Source organism: Triturus cristatus, chromosome 11 (assembly GCF_964204655.1).
Source record: "Triturus cristatus chromosome 11, aTriCri1.1, whole genome shotgun sequence".
Taxonomy (NCBI): Eukaryota; Metazoa; Chordata; class Amphibia; order Caudata; family Salamandridae; genus Triturus; species Triturus cristatus.
In genome coordinates, this window is record NC_140594.1 from 213,705,949 (window position 1) to 213,728,453 (window position 22,505).

The window sequence follows — 22,505 nt, forward strand, 5'->3', positions numbered from 1 at the left end:
CTTGCTGCCTTGTGGATTTGTTTTTTATTTCTTACATAAAAATGGAACCGCCATCTGGGGGGTCCGGACGGTGTGGCCGCCAACGTTTTTTCTTTCCAACTCCTGTGATCTCTCTCACACTGCAGCGTGTGTTTCCCACTTGTATTCTATGCTCTTATTGTTTGCTAGCGGCCGGCCCGAAGGTTGTAGGCCCATTTTTGTATCTCTTTTGACTTCTGTAATAAAGGTTTAAAAAAAAAACAAAAAAAAAACCTAGTTTCTTGATTCTGAGCAATGGAAGTATACACGTCATCAAATCAAAATGGTGTAAAGAAGCCATGCTCCAAGGGAAAGACAACCTGCAAGAAGTGGAAGAAAATCCATTGAATAAGGAGCAAGGAACTAGTGGCAAGAAAGCCGACCAATGGTAAGCCGCGTGCTGGCCGACAGACCACTGCAAGTGTTGGTAGTGTTCAATCAGTGGTGCTGGAACCGGCTTCAGAATGGGGGGCTGCAGTCAATGTTGCATCACTGAAGTGATAGGTTTGTGAAAAATCAGTGCCCTTTGTAAAGGACAAGTGTAGCAAATGAGCCACGTCCATTCAACAGGAGTATGGTAGGGATGTAGTATATGTCCAGTGGTGCGTTTTGAAGCACAGCGTCCCAGATATGTGAGTAAAGCATGGAGTGGTAGAGTGCACAGTTTCCAATGAAATGTCCACTTGACTTGGCCTATTGAAATTGCCATACTTTTGCACCAGTCATGCAACTTTACAGCTAAACCTAACTTTTAGAAATGTATCTTCTGTGTATATTTATCACACAAGTAAAGTGCCTTGTTTTGATCCCATGAAAACCTTTGTATCATTCACAGTTCGGAATTCGAACAAAACAATACATCGTATTTGCTCTTTACTTGCTGCTGATATATTTAGAAATATTAGTAAAGTTCATTTACAAGTATTTGTTTTGTTGTGTGTTAGAAAACATTGAACATACTACAGCCTTCTTCTTTAGCCCTCTTTGTGCCCCAGGAGCATTGTCACTTGGTTGCGAAATTCACTCACTGCAGTATCAGAAGGGAAAGTAAACCCCATTCTCCCTGTTAAAAAACAGAATCATGTGCCATTTGACAGAAGCTATGGCATTTGATCTGTCTTTGAATGCACAGCAAATGCTACAAGATACAAACAAAATTGATAGGTCTCTTCATTGACCATCCTCCTTTTGAACTCCTTTAAGGTTATTCTGGGGGTGCTATAGCACCTAGCGCACCCCTGTCCACCAAAAGTCTTTAACTGAATAGCTAAAACGGTCTGTAGGCGAGACCGAAAAACCTTGGCGCATATTTTCTGCATCTTCTGGCATGTGGTTGCTAATCGGCTAGAGTTCTCTCTGTTGCTGTTATCCTTAACCTATTATACTTCCTTCTGTTAGGGTGACTGTGTCTTCCGTGTCCCAGAGTTGGTGTGTTAAGCAAGTATAGTGTAGGAACGATACAGGGCAGGTAGATATTTCCTTGTCGTTCCCCCAATATCTGCAGATCTCTTGCTGAAATCGAGAAAGACGAAGATAGAAAGAAGGGAGAGTTAGGGGACTTTCGGTTGCAAACTCTTGTTTCCCTGAGAGCTCTAACTTTTGAGAGAACAGGGGCATTAGGTTTGAAATGGAAATTCTCATGAGTGTTAAGCGACAAGCTTTGTTACTCTGATTTCACGGCAAAGGATGGTAGATTACCAGTGTTAGCCCCAGCTTTAGGCTGTCATTGCGAAGTAGAGACCTATTGGGAAAATTTGCCACATTGAGTGTTCACAGCCAACATCGCATATGTTTCACAATGAAAGTAGCTAACACGCCCTGGAATGAGCCACTTTTAGGGCAATTTCCAGTACAAAATGCACAAATATTGTGTCACCGGGTGAAATTCCTCTACAAAAAATTGACACCAAGTAAGAGGCTGCATTATCTGGGTTGTCATCTGTTAGCTCCCTTGCAGGCATTGTAGCAAGTCTTTCACTTTAGGTTGAGCAGCCACTATTTGTGGCAGCCCCCCCCCATCTTGATTGGATGGGTGGATGGATGGATGCCACATCACCCACTTAAATCTAAGGGTGGTGGATATGCCGAGGAAGGGAGTTACTTACATTTATGTGAGTAATGAGCGTTCCGTTGCCAATGTGCAATATATGTGTTAGAAGGCGCTAACACTTTAAATAGAATGAAAATGTTCATTAAGCTAAAATGTAAGGATGTCTTCTGAATTACTATGGCTGTTATACTGTACCATCAGGTACAGGTGAAACATTGATCGAAGCATATGTTTGTTGCTTTCTTAAATTTGATTATACATTTTTAACTCGAAGACTCAGTGTTATGGATTTTTACTGAATAGGTTTTAAAATCTTTTAAAACAATATTGTTTTAATACACAACAGAGTACATCACTAAATAATATAGTATTTCTTTCTGAGATTAATGCAATGCTAGTTTATACGAGTGCCTTATTACCTTTCTGTATTTTAATTAAGATTTTTCCGGGGCGTGTAGTTATATTCAGCTTGTAAAATGTTGAGTTTACTTAAGATTTAGTACGCTGATGTCTAAAATTCCATTGTCAAAAAAAGGCTTGGTCATGGCCTTGCTGTCCTATAGAGATTTGCAGATTTCTGTTGTCATTAACCAGAGCCAGAAACTTTGAGCACCATCCTCTACGTGGTTTGAAGTGCATTTGACATAATCGTTAGTTATGCATTTCCCTTATTTTAAGAAGCATTTTACCAGCGGTCTCCTGCTTCCTCCTTACTCCCCATTATGAAATAAAGAGTATGTCCACGCTTTTCTAAAAACAACAGCGTGGGCAAAAACCAAAAGGATGTGTTAGAAGAAACCTCACTCACCAACCTAGTTGGTGACCTGCTTCATCATCGGGTTCCCACCAAGGAGGCTGAGTGCCTCCTTGGTGTGCTGCGACGCCTGAGTTACAGCGGAGCTGGTTTTTGAGGGATAGGTGGATGTGAATTTAAAAGGTAAATGGTTTTAACCGATAACAATTTTAATCAAGGTAAACCATGGACCATTAAAAACAAATGTGACGGACTAGAACTGGTAGGTTAGGATAACCAAAGAACGTCCGCTTTAAATTAGTGAAAAGGGAATGGTCGACATGTTTCTGCTTTTGGTGCCAATTAGGCTAAGCATTCTTCAGGACCAAATGAAATTCCACGACGTTATGCGCACGCTAAGGCGCACCCTAACCTGTGGAATTTGAAGACGGTAAAACTTACGGTTCTACCGATAAGCCTCCTTGTTACTCCAGGGCTACTAACTCCTGTGTGGAGAATAAAAGAAAAACACAAACAAAACACACATAAACATATACATGTGACCTGTTGGTTACTTGCTGTATTTAGCGGAATCAAGTGAACACACAATTTGGTAATCCCGTGCTGTGGAGCGGGAGTGGGTGTATTAGCAATTTAGCCACTACTGCCCTTAGGGCGTCTATTTAACGTCCTACAAAATTGTTCAAAACATGGTGAATAATGTAGTGAACTGAGCGTAGGTAAATAACCTTTGTAAAGATATTCTATAATCAAACATCACTGGGCAGAATTTGTGCCTGAGTAGTGGCTAGTAGCCGCTGTGTCTATCATAATAGCTGACTTGTGAGAGTGTTGTGCATGCTAACAAACGCCCTTGGTGGTTGCCAGGCGCCGTTGTTCAGGTACATGCATAACTAAGGAAGGTAAATTTAAAAATATATATACAAAACAGTAGCATGAAAAAGGGGTCCGCTTACTCGTATGCAATGTACGACATACATCATGGGTCCGAGAGGGGGGTTGTGAGCTATAGTATCTGCAAGTGGGTAATAAGCAAAAAGAATTAATTTATCTTGCTTGGTAAAGCGATTCACTCCCTAAAGCAGGGGAACCTGTAGCCCAAACAGCAATCCTGAACTTACTTCCATGCTCGCACACTCCCGCTGTCAGCCTGTCTCAGTCCTGCTCGGCCCGAATGTTAATGAGAGCTTCGTGAACCCGGAAGTAGTCAGTGAAACTGATCACGTGATACACTCAGCGTGCGTATGACGTCTGAGATCTAAGATGAGAGGGGCGTGAACCGCTAGGATGCCGAGAAACCGGCGAACTTTATTATACCCCCTTGTGACCATCAGACAGAGCGCCGAGATGTTCCTATGGTTACTAGCGACTCATGTAAACATAGATTTCAGTCATGTCTGCCCTGTTGATTTGATAACAAAACGAAAGCAAGTGGGGATACGGTGGGGTGGGAACCAATGCGCTAACCAGGTGTAGCCAAGGCGAAGGCATCAAAGGATTGTCAGGCGAAATGAGGCGACTGAGACAAACCCTAGGTATCTTTGAATAACCCCCATGATATAGGACTAATTGCGAGGGTCTCTCAGAGATGTCGTGAGTATAACGGGACCAGGAAAACATATGACATGACCAGTTAACATGATGCTAATAAGACCAAAGTATTCAGAGGCTAAAAATGGCAGTGAACACAGAAACCCATTAGGTGAATAGATCAGCGTTTTCAGTTAACCGATGTAACCAGAGGCTAAAAATGTCAATGAACACAGAAACTCATTAAGTAAATGGATCAACGTTTCAGTACCGTACTCCATGGGATGTTATCATTTAGCCCCACTTGATGTGTAGACAAGCGATAAATCCACCGTTGCGCCTTCTCAAAGAGTGACTGTTGTGTGTTTGGACCTGGGTTGAGTTTTTCTGTCACTGTCCATCTCAGGTCATTGGCGGTGTGATTTTAAAAGTAGGAAATGTTCAGTGAGTTTGGTACTTATCTTGCGACACCGGATGGTGCTGCGGTGTTCGCATATGCGTTGTTTAATTTTTCTCCCTGTCATGCCAACATATCTCAATCCACATGGGCAAGTTATTAAGTAAACCACATCAGTGGAGTTGCAGTTGGTGTGTATTTTTTGTGACCATAGTTTTCCTGATTCAAGAGATAGGTGTTTTGTGGCAGAGGTTAGGTGGCAAACACTGCATGATCCACAGGGGTAATGGCCGACCACTGGGGGTAGACCCCATGTGCTGAGAACTGACTGGACCGGACTCTTGTCCTGTGTTCTTGGACGAGTGTGTACAAGTGTATCCTTGATGCTTCTCGCTCTTTTGTAAGAAAACAAGGGTTTTTCCCAATCATGGTTATTGCTTTTCAGGATGTTCCAATGCTTTTTGATGGATCTGCTCACTGCATTGGAAGCTGCGTTGTAGGTCGTCACACAAGTGAGAGGAATAGTGTTCTTATCATCTCTCACATTATCTTCCAGGAGGGCATCCCTGTTTTGGTTACGGGCTCTTTTGCTACTCTTTTTGAGGATTCTCTTGGGATAACCCCGGTCTCTCAACTTAACAGTTAAATCCTGTGCTTGTTTCTTGAAGGTAGAGACTTCACTGCAATTGCGTCAGAGTCGTAGGTGTTGACCAAAGGGAAGGTTTCCTCTCAATGGTCGTGGGTGGTAGCTTGGAAAGTGCAGCAAGTTGTTCTTCGCCGTGGGTTTGTAGTGAATCCTGGTCTGTAAGTTGTTTCCTCTTTTGGTGATAACCACATCCAAAAAGATCATCTCATGTTCATCATGAGCATGTGTGAACTTCAGATGAGAGTTGCAGTTGTTAATCCACTCAAAGAATTCCAGAAGAGTGTTTTCAGATCCCTTCCAGATGATTAACACATCATCGATGTATCTTTTCCAAAGAGAAATTTTGAAAAAATAAGGGTTATGTGGTGATAGGATGTGTTTACATTCGAAATCGTACACATACAACCCTGCTACGCTCGGCGCAAAGGTGCTGCCCATATACGTACCTGTGGATTGTAGAAACAGGTCGCCCTTGTATTCGAAATAGTTGCGCTTAAGTGCAAGAGCAGCACAGGTGGCTACAAATTCCCGTGGAGTTATGGAATTCCAAGTACTGGATTCTAGGGAACTTTCAATGACACTGATAGTATCATCCTGTGGGATGCATGTGTAAAGGCTTTCTATGTCGAGAGTAACAAGGAAGGAAGCTCCATCTGGGATGGTAATTTCTTGTAGTGTTGCCAGTAAACTTTTAGTGTCCTTCAAATAGGTGCTGGTTGTCTGGATTAATGGTTTCAGAAAAAAGTCACAATAGCGTGATGGGGCTCCAACAGTGAGCCAATACCTGACACTATTGGACGACCAGGTGGCGGTGTCCTGTTCTTGTGTGTTTTAGGCAACGTATAGAAGTAAGGGATGATACCCTTGCTTGTTGTCAGAAAAGTCGCCTCCTGTTTAGTAATAAGACCCTGAAGTTCGGCATCACTAACAATGTCGTGAATGGTGGTGCGAAGTTCTGGCGTAGGGTCCAGCGTCAAAGGGGTATAACTGGTACGTTCGCCAAGAAGGCGTCTACATTCAATATCATAGGCGTCAGTGTCTTGAATTACGATTCCACCCCCCTTGTCAGCTGGTTTAATCACTATGCTGGTGTTGGATTGTAGTGAATGTAAAGCTTGAAACTCATTAGCCTTCATGTTTTTATAGAGATGAGGTTCAATGAAAGCTTCAATGTCGTTGAAGACCACTTGTTCAAAAGCTAAGATCTCTGGTGGAATCGTGTGGGGGGGTGGTGTGAAGGTAGATTTTATCCTGAGTCCAGTGTCACTCGTAGTGGATGGGGTGTTGTCTGATGGCTGTTTTTCGAAAAAACTCTTAAGCTTTAACTTTCGGAAGAATTCTGAAAGTTCGCAGTGGAGTTTGAAACGATCTAAACGAGCTGTAGGTATAAAACCTAGCCCCTTCTCCAGGACTGAGGTTTCATCTTCCGTCAGGGTTACTGTGGAGAGGTTGGTGATCAGACTCGTTGGTTGCTGGGGCCTGCTTGTTGATCCCGGGCTTTGCTCCGTGTGTTGTCCCTCACTACTTCGTCCTGTTGCCAATGGACTTGGTTGACCCCTCTTCTTCTGCCGCAACTTCTCCTGCCCCTCTCTAAAAAAGGAGGGCGGTACAAGTTCTGTTGGAACTGGGGATGAGGTAAGAAGCTTGGGTTCCAACCCATCAAAGGGTGGAAGGCCGGTGGTTGAAACGACGTATGGTAGCCACCTTCGTTGGCTTGTTGAAATGGATGCCAGGTTTGGTTATGATGTTGGCGTCTATTTCTGCCTCGTCCTCGTTGGCGTGATTTGTAGCTGTCGCCACTGGAATCACTCGTAGTGGAACCATCAAATGAGCTGTCAGTGCTGTAGTCATTCTTCACTGGGGGAATATAATCCGGATGAGCATATGGATATGTTTTTGTGTAAGACCATTTTGCAAGGTCCTTTTGGAATTTCTGTGCTTTTGATTGTGTGAGGGAGTCTTTGTACTCATTCATTTCTTTATTTAGTTCGAGTCTTTTTTTATATCCAGTTAGAGTGGTTCTAAAATGGGTTTCTGTGAGTTGAATCTCTACCATTAAAGCCTCCGAAAGTCTCAACGCTGTCTTGATAATAAGCACCAACCAATCGCGGGTGCAATGCCAAGCGATCTGCGCCCATTCTTTTCTAAATTGGGCATCGTCTAGAAAGATACGGGGGGCATTCGTGACCAAGAGACCTTTAGGTGCTATATTATTCCTAAGATACTCTGTCAAGATGGTGCTGTGAAGGATGGTCCGAATGCGCCCTCTTTTCTGCTCACTGAGTTTATCCCACTCTGTGGTTTGTGAGACCGTCTGAGCAATCGAGGGGTCAGAGAAGAGTGAGGGGTCTGCCAAAAGGGCATCCACCTCCTCATTGGAGTAAGGTAGACCTAGGTTTTCCATGCTACTGAAAGGGAGAGTCGCTATCAAAAGGTGCACAAGAAATGCCTTCGCAGCTGTGCGCTGCAAATATCACAATAACAACAAAGAGAGGGAGAGGGAAAGTATCACTCTTGAACTCCTTGGTAGACTATTCATAAACAACGGAAGAGTGAATATGAGTAAAAACAACAGCGTGGGCAAAAACCAAAAGGATGTGTTTCGCCTGACAATCCTTTGATGCCTTCGCCTTGGCTACACCTTGTTAGCGCATTGGTTCCCACCCCACCGTATCCCCACTTGCTTCCGTTTTGTTATCAAATCAACAGGGCAGACATGACTGAAATCTATGTTTACACGAGTCGCTAGTAACCATAGGAACATCTCGGCGCTCTGTCTGATGGTCACAAGGGGGTATAATAAAGTTCGCCGATTTCTCGGCATCCTAGCGGTTCACGCCCCCCTCATCTTAGATCTCAGACGTCATACGCACGCTGAGAGTATCACGTGATCAGTTTCACTGACTACTTACTTCCGGGTTCACGAAGCTCTCATTAACATTCGGGCCGAGCAGGACTGAGACAGGCTGACAGCGGGAGTGTGCGAGCATGGAAGTAAGTTCAGGATTGCTGTTTTGGGCTACAGGTTCCCCCGCTTTAGGGAGTGAATCGCTTTACCAAGCAAGATAAATTAATTATTTTTGCTTATTACCCACTTGCAGATACTATAGCTCACTACCCCCCTCTCGGACCCATGATGTATGTTGTACATTGCATACGAGTAAGCGGACCCCTTTTTCATGCTACTGTTTTGTATATATATTTTTAATTTACCTTCCTTAGTTATGCATGTACCTGAACAACGGCGCCTGGCAACCACCAAGGGCGTTGGCACAACACTCTCACGAGTCCGCTATTATGATAGACACAGCGGCTACTAGCCACTACTCAGGCACGAATTCTGCCCAGTGATGTTTGATTATAGAATATCTTTACAAAGGTTATTTACCTATGCTCAGTTCACTACATTATTCACCATGTTTTGAACAATTTTGTAGGACGTTAAATAGACGCCCTAAGGGCAGTAGTGGCTAAATTGCTAATACACCCACTCCCGCTCCACAGCACGGGATTACCAAATTGTGTGTTCACTTGATTCCGCTAAATACAGCAAGTAACCAACCGGTCACATGTATATGTTTGTGTGTTTTGTTTGTGTTTTTCATTTTTCTCCACACAGGAGTTAGTAGCCCTGAATTAACGAGGAGGCTTATCGGTAGAACCGTAAGTTTTACCGTCTTCAAATTCCACAGGTTAGGGTGCGCCTTAGCGTGCGCATACCGCCGTGGAATTTAATTTGGTCCTGAAGAATGCTTAGCCTAATTGGCACCAAAAGCAGAAATATGTCGACCATTCCCTTTTCACTAATTTAAAGCGGACGTTCTTTGGTTATCCTAACCTACCAGTTCTAGTCCGTCACATTTGTTTTTAATGGTCCATGGTTTACCTTGATTAAAATTATCGGTTAAAACCATTTACCTTTTAAATTCACATCCACCTATCCCTCAAAAACCAGCTCCGCTGTAACTCTTGCATCGCAGAACACCAAGGAGGCACTCTGCCTCCTTGGTGGGAACCCGATGATGAAGCAGGTCACCAACTAGGTTGGTGAGTGAGGGTTCTTCTAACACATCCTTTTGGTTTTTGCTCACGCTCTTGTTTTTACTCATATTCACTCTTCCGTTGTTTATGAATAGTCTACCAGGGGGTTCAAGAGTGATACTTTCCCTCTCCCTCTCTTTGTTGTTACTGTCACGCTTTTCTAAATACAGGTATACTGCATTTATGCGACCCTGACCATCTATGTTTAGACTCGTAAACCACAAAGGGCAGCATAGTGTTAACTAAATGTTTAAGTTGTAATTATCTAACAGATCTCTTCTTTAGCCTAGATTTGAAACCCTTCTGTCAGAGATCACCACTGTGAAGAATGAAGCCCGCTACGCAATAAACAACCTGGAGAAATGGATGCAACCTGAATACATGGAGAAAAGCATGGTAAAGATTTCAGCTTCTAGCTGATGTTGCATGAGATGCTGGAGCATGAATATGTGTGGCAGTGGAGCTGGTGGCAAAACAATTGTGTTCCTTTCGGTCAACTGCCCACCTCCAATTTCAAAAGGGATTTAACCCAGATCAAGGTGCCAAGAAGACTTTGACAGAAGATATAAAATGCTGCAGCTGCCCATTCAATTTGTAGCTCTATTTTTCTTCACTGATGTAGGCAGCAATCCACATTTACATCTTGGTAAGTTGGAGAGAAGGCCATATCCCAAGGAAACATGGGTGGGTAGGCAAAAAGACAATAGTTCCTTTTAGGAAAACCAAGAGCTATTTAAATAATAATTTGGTGATTTTAATTTTCTTTGGTGAATTAATAATTCATAAATTAATAAGGACTTTATTTTGGTGGACTTGGTTTTGTGCCAAAACATCTGTACAATGGATTTATTGACTACATTCATAAATATTATATGGCATTCAAGGATATCCTAGGCAAGGGGAGTTCAGTTTTGAGCTATAACTAGTTACCCCTGATGTTAACACAAACCTTGCCTGTAGCAAGCTTAAATGCATGCAGTCTCCAATACCTTGCAAAACCCCTCTATCACGTGTCTTTACAGCTCAACCAGTTTAGAAGTAGTGACCGCACAGGATGAAGCACAATGCAGATGAAATGAATGGCAAGAGAACGACCCTCTAGGACTGTCTGGGGGGCTGCTGGATCCTCTTTCAAAATGGGAGGAGAAAAAGAAAAGGAAGGAGACCTATAAAAAGAAACCAGATGGTAAAGTTAAGGACTGGCCACCGCTCAGACAATGAAGCACACTCAATTTCAGACAGATGGGTACTTGTGTGCTGGCAATATGCTTTTATTCACAGGGTAGTAGAGCCAATGGCACAAATGGGTTAAGCAATTGCCCCAGCAGTGTGCTGTCATGGGAAGAAGAAGTGAAACCTTCTTCTACGTAGAGGGTTTGCAAGAGGGCTGACAAAACGACCATTAATGTATGGATTTGTGCATATATTTTTAACGTTTGCTTTTTATTTGACCTACACCTGCCAGGCTCTCCCAAGATGGTCTAGCAAGGATGCACATCTTATACTCCCAGGATTTATCAAAGGAAGTAACCAACACCAACATCCTTGCTTAAAATGGCAATCTGTGAGTTTCATGCAACAAAAAGCATTTATCTGCTCTTCAACTCCTCCTATGTGGTTAACTAGGATTATCTAAGTGCAGATCTTCTACCCAGAGGGTTGGCCATAGGGAGGACCACAAGCCTACTACAGTAATCTGTGAGAATCCCTGTAAATCAATACCTGTTACAGACTAACACAATCCGCCTTCTGCATTAGTCATACATTTTCATAATAAAAAGATTAGACATACGGTCTTTGATTTAAAATTTTCCAGTGAACCAACCGGGGTTGTGGCTGTTATCATTGGCTTTTCGCCATAACCAACTCAGGCCATCCGTATTCCGCCTAAGCTTTCCCACAAGGCAACTATCTGTATACAGTCAAAATTACAAATGCATTCAAAATTGCACTTGCAAAACAATAAACAATCTTTCTTTAAATGTTATAACAAGGATTTTCAAAGTGCAAATTTTCTAACCTGAGTGTTTGTCACCATGGTAACCAGCACTAAACACTTGCCTATTATTGTAATCTGCTAGATTTCCTGTAACTAAATACCTTTCTACAAACTAACACTGTGTGATTACAATCTGCCTTAACAGCCTACTGGCTGTAGCAGTTATTTTACAATAAATAGGCCAGGCCTGCTGTCTTTTTCGTAACCTTTCATAACAGATCAGATCTACAGCCTTGATCAATGGCTTGTCACCTTGACAAACTCAGTCCTGCTGTATTGATCATAAGCGCTCATCTCATAATGCAAAAAGTGCAATATATGCTCCCTTTTTCAGGAGGTAACACAGTCTGCCAAATCAAAATTAGTAGCCCAGAAAAACGTATTTGGGAGCTGCCAAAGTCCCTCTCTTGGTACTGCTTCTCAAAGCTCTTTTTCTCTTGATACATAAGATCTGGTCAGAGCTGCACTGTCAAATCAGACATAAAAAGGTCTACAGAATGAGCTTTAAAAAAAGTCTTTCTCTGACCTGGGTTGTTGACTCCATGAATGGGAATTGTTGAACAACAGCGTACACCCCATATGGCCGGCCTCGTACTGCATCAAACTGAGGAAGAACTATTGGTATCCCAACTACCTCTAATAACCCTCTGATGCACGAGGTACCGTCTTATGGCAACCAAATTAGAATTGAGAACATTTCCCACAAATATTGCACATAATGCCAAACACCACATCCAGATTGTCAGCTAGCACATTTTATTGCGTATGCACAAGCAGTGGCCGCATAACAGGTCTAGTGTGACACAAAACAAATTGTTTCAACAGTGTTCCTCCATATAAGTGTTTAAATTAACTGTATAGTTGTCTTTTAGTACTTTTCTCATTTATTTTCTGTGTTTTATATAGTATTGCTAGTAAACTCTTGACTACTTCAGTGTCTCAACAGAAAATGTTTATTTATTTTATAGGTCATTCCAAAATGCGTGTTACAGTCTTAGAATATATTCATAAAATATCCGTTATAGAAAAAGTAGAAAATTTAATTATCCGATTTGATGTTCTCCCTGCATAACCCGTACTTTATTACAGGAGAAATATTTATCTTTGTATTTACCTTTATATGTTCCTTATTGGTATTCTTTTTTTTTTTGTTGGTTTTTTTTGTAACATAAACTTAGGTTAAATTTGTATTTGTTTTAAGTCTAACTTAGTTTTATAAATCACTTTTCATTCAGCAAGTTTTGTTTCAGTATAGTTTAGTATATTGTACTACTCTTTTGATTGTTATAGTATGAGTAACTCCATGTTTTCTGTGTCCCTAATAGACCTCTCTTCTGGATATTTGTTTTGTGCAGTCTGAACCAGTTGGTGTTGTACTCATTATTAGTAGCTGGACTTTCCCCATTCAGCAGAGTCTTGTCCCGTTGATTGGTGCTATTGCAGCAGGTAAGGCACCTAGGCATTAAGAGTGGGTCATATCAATTGAAATCACGCCCATGCTTGTTAGGTGGACGTGTTGTCCTATTAAGTGTATGGACGGTTTCCCTTAAAGCCAGTCATATGGACTTGTCCATTATAATTCCATGCTCAATTAAATGTGGGACACTGATTCACATTGAGCTATTTTAGAGTGGTCTAATTTTCTACTCTATGCCACATGGGTCCCTAAAAACTGGCACTCTACATAGAAAATGTTTTTAAATGCATGATCTTTGAAAATAGATGCTCGTGGCATGTGTAACTGTAGACACATACTGTGCATACTCCTGCCATCCAGTGTTGGGCTCCAATGTGTACAACTTGTTCGAAGCAGTCTTTCATGTTATGAGGTACAATGACTTCTCCCATACTTGGCAATGTGCCTGGGTATCGACTCCATGGTTAGATTATTTTCTTCTGCCGTTTGGGTCGGACATGCTTTGAAGGGGCTCTGAGTCGATGCAGCGATCTTCTTTGTGGCCTCTCTAGCTCTCTGCTCCCGGTAGCTCTGAAACAATACTTTGTTGCACCTACATTTCTCCTCACTGTCGTGGTTTACTGCTTTGGTTTCATGCCGATAGTGTTTCCGATGGCCGCACAGGGCCTCTCCCCCCACCCCCCGTCAGTCCCCTTTCTGTGAGTTTTGCATTCGAAAATGATAACCAAGGAGGAGCCTAGCGCGCATCCAAGATGGTCGCGTGAGCACAGGGCTCCCCGGACCCTCGCTGCTCCTCGGAATTTATCCTGAATCTATCCTGACTCGGTTGATGGAATCTGGGAGACGAATGCTGGCTGAACACTAAACTCCTTTCGGAAATCAAATCGGACCTGGCAATCCGGAGTTATGGTGGTTTGAACTTTTGAGGCCCACCCTACGGCTGTGCCCGATGCGAGGGTGATCTGTGGAGCCGGGGCGTAGTTGAACAACAACGGCAGCGGAGCGGTGCCAGTGGCCGTCACATCACTTTCGGTTTCACTTTTGGTCTTTGAGGGGCTGGACTGTGGACTTGCTTGGTGCGACTGGGCTTCCATTTTGCCTTCGCTTGATGCCGGTGGCTTCGTCTGCTGCCAGTGTGCTCATTGACGGTGGTCCCTTCGCTCCGCCATATTGCGGCCTGTGGTGCGACACGCGTCTGCCTGGCCTGTGCCACCTCGACGCTTCCTCGGTGGTCCCCTTCGGCGATCGAGGTTCTCATGGGAGGCAAGGGAGACCCCGAGAGGCGTAAGACCAAGACATCCCTACGTGGGGGACCGGTCCAGACGAACAACATGGACCGCTACACTCAGGGTAAAGGACCCCCCGGGACAGCCAATGTCCCCCCGGAGGACACCAGTGGTGGCCCGTCCGTTTCTCCGGATCTGTCCCTGCAGGACATCATGGGCGCCATTAAGGGCATCAGAGAGACCATCGCTACACAGTACGAGGCCTTGGCCCGTAAAATCGACACGGTGGCCATTGACATTACCCTAATCCGGGCGGATCTCTCTAAGACCAACGAGAGGGTTCAATCGCTGGATGTGCGGACGTCCTCCCTTGGTACGGACTTGTCGGACCTGCAGGCCTCTCTCGGCGATCTCAAGTCGGCCAATGATCTGATGGCCCGGCGGCTGGAAGACTTCGAGGGACGGGCCCGCCGCAATAACATCCGCATCATAGGCGTTCCGGAGACCTCCGATAACCGCCCGGTTGATCTCCTGGTCGAGGAGCTCATTCTCGAACATCTTGCTCCCGCTGGCCTGAGTAAGTTTTTCGCTGTGGAACGGGCCCATCGAGTCCCAGGTGGCCGGCCGCGACCGGGTGCCCCCCCGAGGCCTATTGTTGCGAGACTTTTCCATTACAGAGACCGAGACGCGATTCTGCAGGCCTCACGGGTTCATGGCCCGGTCCGACATGAGAACTCGTCCATTAACTTTTTCCCGGACTTCACCCAACTTGTCCAGAAACAGCGGATGGGCTTCCAGGGGGTGAAGCGGCGGCTCCGGGACCTCGGTCTCAAGTACTCTATGCTTTATCCTGCAAGGCTCCGAGTGGAACATGAAGATCGGACTACCTTTTTTGACTCTCCTGTGACTGTGAGTGACTGGCTGGATTCGCTGCCAGACCGGGGTGACCGGACTGGGCCCTCTGCCGGTACCGAGGGTGGTGGGTCTCCTTTGGAGTGACTTATGGTCCCGGACTCTGCCAGGTTGTACTGTTCGGCTGGGTTCTACTTCTTTTGTGCATTTTGTTTCACTATGTTGTGTGTGGGGAGCGGGCGGGGACGGGTCCCTTCCCTCCTCCGGGGTCTTTTTGTAGAATGGGGTTTGTAGGGCGACAGGCACACTGCAAGTTGGGGTGGTTTTTTGGACCGCAGGGGTGCGGGGTGGGGGGTGTTGGAGTTGGGGGGGGGGTTGGTGGGTGGGTGGGGTTGTTTGCATTTGTGTTTTTTGTTTTCAAGGCGAAGTATTGGCTATGGTTCATCCTTGGGTGTTGAGCTCTTTGCTAGGGGGCCCTTGATCTACTGGATGGGATGGGGGGGGACGGGTTGAGATTGATGTCTTGGAACGTCAATGGATTGGGGGACCGTATCAAACGGGGTGTTGTGCTGCAATATCTGCGTCGTCTGACTCCTGATGTGGTGTTCTTACAGGAGACGCATCTGGTTGGCAATGTTTGTCGGGCTATGAACAGGGGGGGATATCGACTTGTGGCCCACTCTGGTTTCACCACTGGTTCGAGAGGGGTGGGCATTCTCTTGCGAGCTTCACTTCCGTTGGAGATCACCAGGGTGGTCCCAGACGATAGAGGGCGCTATGTGGCTCTGACTGGGAGGTGGGAGGGGCAGTCCCTTTCCTTGATCTCGGTCTATGTTCCCCCGGGCCTCCAGAACTCCACCTTCTCAGACTTGGGTCGTATGTTGCTTGGGCTTCCTGACAGTCTTTTGCTTATGGGTGGGGACTTTAATTCGGTTGTCTCGGGTGACCTGGACTGTCATCCGCCCAGGGCCCTCCCTGCTGCCCAGGCGTGGCTGGGCGGGCTCCTGGAGACCTTCGGTCTGGTGGACTGTTGGAGGTTAATGCATCCGACACAGTGTCAGTACACCTTTCACTCTGGGGCCCATGGGAGTCTCTCCAGACTGGACTATTTCCTTATGCCCGCGGCCCAGGCTGCTCGGATTCGAGAGGTCAAACACCTGGCCAGGGGTATTTCTGATCATTCCCCACTGTGGTTGCTTTTTGACACCGGGTCGCGGTCCGCTGGGCGGATCGCTCCTATTAACCCTTGGTACCTGCGAGACCCCAAGATCCGTGATAGCCTGATTAAGTCGATTGATCAATATTTTTCTGAGAATGAGGGGTCGGTGTTGTCCTCGGTGTCCCTGTGGGAAGCTTTCAAAGCAGTGCTCCGCGGGCATGCCCTGTCCCAGATAGTGGAGGCCAAGAGGGTCAAGAGAGAGGCGGTTGTGACGCTGGAGACTGAAATATCGGGGCTGGAGGCAGCCTTGGAGGCGGGTGTCACCCCGGATGGGCTGCATGCCCTCAGCCTGAAGCAGTTTGAATATAAGTCTCTCGTCACTGATGCTGCCAAGACTATATATAGGGAGCACCAGGGCAGGTTGTATGATGCCGGAGACAAGGCGGGTAAGCTGATTGCCTGGTTGGACAAGAAGGAGAGAGTGAATCATGTGGTCCCGGAGCTTCGGGTGTCGGATGGAGTGTGTGTGACTGAGCCTGGTGAGATTGTTGAGTGTTTTGCTGACCACCTCCGTGCAGTGTACTCCCCGGTGTCCGATAGAGATGAGGACGACTCTCGTCTTCTGCTTCGGGATATTGCCCTGCCCGGCTTATCCGTCGAGGACCGCGAGCTGATGGATGCCCCTTTGTCTGTCGAAGAGATAGCTACTGCGATTCGCTCCCTCCGCTCGGGCAAGGCTATGGGCCCCAACGGCCTGCCGATTGAACTATATAAGTTGCGCCCGGATAAAATCGCGCCTTTCCTCCGTCATATGTTTCAGGAATCGCTCGAGAGGGGTTCCCTTCCTGACGACCAGCGTCTGGCTACTATAGTAGTGATTCCCAAGGAGGGTAAGCCACGTGACCGCTGTGCCTCCTATAGGCCTATTTCCCTGCTGAATGCCGAACCCAAAATACTTGCTAAGGTCCTCGCTAATCGCTTGCTGAGCGTTATATGTGACTTGATACATCCGGATCAATGTGGCTTCATCCCACATCGTAATACCGCTCTCAACTTACGGCGTCTGCACGGCGTCCTTGCTAGGGCTGAGTACTTGGCTGAACCGGCCATATTGGTTTCCCTAGACGCCACGATGGCCTTTGATACCATTGAATGGCCATTTCTTTGGGCCGTCTTGGCGAAGTTTGGGTTTGGGGAGGGGTTCCTTGGCTGGGTGAAGCTCCTTTATGCTGGACCAATGGCTCAGGTGGTTGTCAATGGGCGGGTTTCTCGGCCTTTCGCTCTCGGGAGGGGAACTAGACAGGGGTGCCCGTTGTCCCCGCTGCTCTTTGCTCTCGCCCTGGAGCCGCTCGCTGCCTGGCTCCGTTGGGAGCCCTCGATTAGAGGGCTCCGGTGGGCCCCGGGCTTCGAGGATCGGGTTTCATTGTACGCGGATGATATTCTCTTGTATCTCACCTCACCGCGGAAGTCGCTCAATGTTCTCTTTGATGTCCTTACTTCCTTCGGGAAAAACTCGGGTCTGATAATCAACTGGTCCAAATCTTGTGTGTATCCTATCTCTGGTGGTCTTCCTCTCTTGCCGCCTCGGCTTCCGCTCCAAATATCTCAGTCCGGCTTTAAATACCTGGGGGTGTACGTTTCGTTGGATCCGGCGGTCCGCTATGAGCAGAATCTCCTGTCTCCACTCCGGCGTTTGAGGGCAGACACGGCTCGGTGGTGTAAGCTGCCCTTGTCTCCGCTTGGTCGCGCGGCGCTGTTTAAAATGATGTCCCTTCCCAGATTCCTTTATGCACTCCAGAACTTCTTCGATGTCATTCCTGCGGCCTACTTTAGGGAGGTGGAGAGTTTGCAGAGGAGACTGGTTTGGGACGGGCGATCGCGTATCGCGTATCGCGTTGGCCAAGCTGACTCTTTCCTGGTATGACGGGGGCATCGCGCTTCCTAATATTAGACGGTACTATTGGGCCTCCCAGCTGTCTGCCATTAATCATGCTACGTACGCTCCTGGTTCGAACCCGGCATATGAGATGGATAAATTCCTGCTCCCCGGCGGTAACTATAACAGAGCGCTTTACTCGCGGTCTGCTGGTGGGGCCCTTACGGGCCCTACCAGGATTGCGGTCCGTGTATGGAAGGCGGCTAACGTTGCGATGGGCTGGAGTGAGTGTTTAACGTGCGCCACTCCTCTATTCGACTCAGACCGCTTGGGAAGCCTCTGGACAACGAAGGGCTTCGAGCGCTGGGATACGATCGGCATCAGCAGAGTGGGGGACCTGTGGGTTAAAGGTGCGGTTAAATCCTTCGCGGCGCTTCAGCGCGAGTATGAGCTTAGTGACAGAGAGTTCTTCCGTTATGCACAGGTCCGGCACGCCCTGCTCTCGGTCTTTGGGTAGGGGACCACGGTCCCTTCTTCTTCGCCTCTCGAGGACCGCATACTCGACGGTCACGTCCCCGACAGTACTATCTCCCTGATTTACAAAAAACTGATAAACAATCGGGCTGACCTCTTGGTGCGTCTTCGGGAGGCATGGACGGGAGATGGGGTGGAGCTGGACGATGAGGACTGGCAGACTGCACTGTCATTCCCTAAGGAGGTGGCCATCCCGGCCCGTCTCCGCCTGGTCCAGCTTAAGATTCTCCATCGTGTATATGTGACTGGCCCCCGCCTGGTCTCGATGGGGTTTTCAGACGACGGACTCTGTAAGCGTGGCTGCGGGCTCAGTGCTACTTTTCTCCATATCCTATAGGAATGCCGCGAGGTGGCGGAATACTGGCGCCGGGTGCATGATATTATGAGACGAGTCACCGGGGTCGCTCTGCTGCCGGAGGTGCGTCGTTGTGTGCTGAATGTATGGGAGCCCAATGACTGCAATGCGGCTCAGGCTCGGTGGGCGGCCTTGGGGAACATGATTGCAAAGAGAGATATTGCGCAGCTTTGGGGTTCCCAGCGGCCTCCCACCGTGTCCGTCTGGAAGGAAAACATGGACTGGTGCATGTTCAGGGAGAAAACGGTGAATGTGGCCCGTGGTAAACCGGGGGCTTGGGGTAAAATTTGGGGGCAGTGGAACGCGTATCGTGGGTCTATCTGTGCTCCCCCTTTGGTAGATACGTCCGGGGTTGCCTCGTCCCCCTGATCCTTGAGGGTTCCTTGTGCATCTCGTACTTCGGAGTACAGATTTGGTTCTCTCGTTGCCCCCCCTCCCTCTCAGGTCTTCTTTTATTGACCGCCCTCGGGTGGTTGGGTGTTGACTCCCCCGGCTGGTGTTCGCCGCCCTTCATAAGTCGTTTCGCCTTGTTTGTTGTATTTTTGTATTTTTCTTTTTTGTTGTTATTTATACTAAGTGTGTATTCTGATTTCCTTTATGTGCAGTCTGATTTACTGTGATAGTGCGGAGCCCCTGTGGGCCAGCCATTGTTTTCTGATATGCTGGAACACTTTGACTACTAGCGGCCGGCCCTGGTGGTTGTAGGCCCGTGTTTGTAACCCTTTTATGCACAATAAAATCTTTAAAAAAAAAAAAAAAAAAAAAAAAAAAGAAAATGATAACCAAGTGATGGGGAAAAAACCTTTTTGATACTGTCCACAGTACCATTTGAAGTACTTGTTGACAGACCAGCACAGACTCTGCAATCTTTGTTGGTCCCCGGATCACATTGACGCCTCCTGCTCTTCTTGTCCCGCATTTCGATCAAAGACCACCATTCAAAATCGCCAGGACCGTTGACTTGCATGCCATGCGATGGAACAACAGCCCGACCAGGATACTCCGACCTCTTCAGAGAAGAAGTCGAGGGGGAGGAACCAGAGGATAATATCGAACAGACTGCCATAAGCTTTCACCCAGAACCCGATTCCCCCTTTGGACTCCGAAAACCCAGATCCGCAGCTGACCTTTGCTCAACATCAGACGACTCGCACAATGAGTACCGCACTACACCAAGGCACATGCCACTTCTCCGCGTGCTAGGTTTTGAGCCCCACATTCGGGGAGACAGCCTTCCGGGCCACCACTGTGTTCCAGTCATGGCTGGCACCAACCTAAGGTTTTGGAGCCGACTCTGACACCGAGCCAGCCGCACAAATCTCCACTTGCCTCAACGCCAGCAGCACCTTCAGTGCATTCTAGTGGATCGACTCCTCAGAGCCAAAACATGCATCAACGTTGAAAGCGAGCTCAAAGCTGAAACAGACTTCCGTGCCTAGCCGTCAGTCCACGGCAGACTCCTGTAGCTAGAAACTCTTACAGCGCCCTCAGGAGGAACTTGACTCTCAGCAACAAAGGTTGTTTATACATACTCACCATCACATGGGCAAGATGTTGTCCAAACCTTTGCCACAAGTGCAGCAGACTCTCTCTTGCAAGAGACTGATCGCATTCGAGTAGCAATTGGTGTTACCTCCTCCAAAGTAGAAAAAGAGACATGCCCCCAAGATCAGCTCCTCTTTCTCTTCCTCCTTGCCCTCTCCTCCACCACAGCCATTACCACCACCACCACCTTTGCCACCACTGCCCTCCACCCTTCGATTCCTATGAGGTCCAGTATAACCCTTGGGATGATTATGAAGTGGTCCCTCCAGGTCCCAACGACCCTAACCTATACACTGCCAAACCTTCCCCTCTTTACAACACCACCTCTTACCATGAGGTTATTCAGAGATCAGCCACCTACCACCAAGATAATTTACACTCCATATCAGAAGTGCAGGACTTTGTGGTAGAAACTATCTCCCACACGCAGTGAGTAACCCAATTCCTGCCATTGCTTAAGAGCATACTTAAGCCAATGCAGGAGGTGTTTAAAGATCCAGTTAAGTCCAGAGTTGTCACAATATGGGTTGATAAAACGTATACACCCTTGCCACTCTACATTAAGGCCTACTCCCTCTGAAATCATTGGTGGTAAATGCCGCCTGCAAGTGAGCCAGTGCCCTTGGCCACCGGTGACACCCCACACTCTGTTAAAGAAAGTAAACAAATTGACACAGTAGGGAAAAGCGTTGCCGCCCAGTCGGTTACTCATTAGCACATTGCCAATTCTGTAGGGCTGTTGGCAAGGTATGACTGTGCCCATTGGGATGAAACACCCAAGCTCATACCTCCCTGATCAGTACAAGCAGCGGGCTCCGGAGACTCTGTCCGAAGGGCACACCATCGCCAACACTTACATTAGATATGCCTGTGACATGAAAGACAGTCACCTTTTGAGTAAACTCCAGTGTCCTTATATGCAGACATTCTTGGCTTGTATCCTTGGCTTTAAGCTAGAAGTTCAACAGCAACTGATCAACATGTCGCTCGATGGAGAACACCTGTTCGGCCCAGAATTTGATCAGATGCTGGAAAAAAAACACCGTAAAAAACCAATACGACTAAAGCAATGGGAGCTCTTCAGTCACCTTCCCCTTGAGCCACTTTTCACTGCACACAGTTTCGTGGCCGGAGGCATCCTCCCATTACTGGCGGCAGAGACAGCAACCTGAGGTTTCTCCATGGGTACATTCAGGGGAAACCATTGCAAAGGCGGGCAGAGGTAGAGCAGCTAAGGCAGCCACCCCTTGTAAGCAGTGACTTACTCTCCCTTCCCCTGATCACACAACACCGGTCTGGGTTGGGGGTGTGGGGGACTTTGCAGGGGTTCCTTTCACAATGGCAAAGTAGCACCTCAGACCTGTGGGTCCTGGCCATTGTAGAGCATAGTTACTGTCTGAAGCTCACTGCCACACCACCAAACATCCCATCATGAAAATACTACTTCCTCTCAACAGCTCTTCCAAGAGGAGTGGCCACCCTTTTGCTCAAGGGAGCCATTGAGCAAGTGCTGCCTCAATGCAGCACAGTGGTGTACTCACTGTACTTTTTAATTCCCAAAAAAGATTGGTCTCTCATGCCTATATTAGACCTTCCACCCCTCCACCACCCTCAACAAGTACATCCTGTTGGAGCATTTCCACATGGTCACACTCCAGGATGTAATACCACTTCTGCGGCAAGGTGACTTAATGACCACCCTCAACTTGGACGCCTATTTCCACATCCCAATCCACCCTGCACATCACTGTTATTCTCAGGACCATGGTAAGTGGCCAGCACTTTCAATTCAGCCTTTCACCCTTTGGTGTTGCCACCGTGCCCAGAGTTTGCACCAAATGCCTGGCAGTGGTCACTGCTTATTTATGAAGGAATGGCGTCCATATTTCCACTTACCTCGACTACTGGCTGATAAAGAGTGCAAGCAGCAGTGTCTAGCTCACATGCAGATGACTTTAGATCTCCTTCGGAAACTGAGCTCTACCATCAATGTGGGGAAAATCCCTTCTTCAGGCACTACAGATACAACCCTTCCTAGTGGCAATAGTGGATTCATTCATTGGATAGGTTTACCCGAGTCCTGCTTGAGTAAAATTCTTTCAGTCC

The 22,505-nt window shown here is 47.0% G+C and overlaps 1 protein-coding gene across 2 annotated transcripts in view; it reads left to right on the forward strand.

Annotated features, from left to right (window-relative positions):
- The window catches only part of LOC146783924 (aldehyde dehydrogenase family 3 member B1-like), a 301,339-nt gene that overhangs the window by 64,181 nt on the left and 214,653 nt on the right, over positions 1-22,505 (forward strand). For both annotated transcript variants that reach the window (XM_085633331.1, XM_085633330.1), the window contains exons 3-4: positions 9,722-9,832; positions 12,761-12,881. In XM_085633331.1, coding sequence (XP_085489457.1) covers positions 9,722-9,832; positions 12,761-12,881 — 232 coding nt within the window. The remainder of the gene's footprint in view (positions 1-9,721; positions 9,833-12,760; positions 12,882-22,505) is intronic.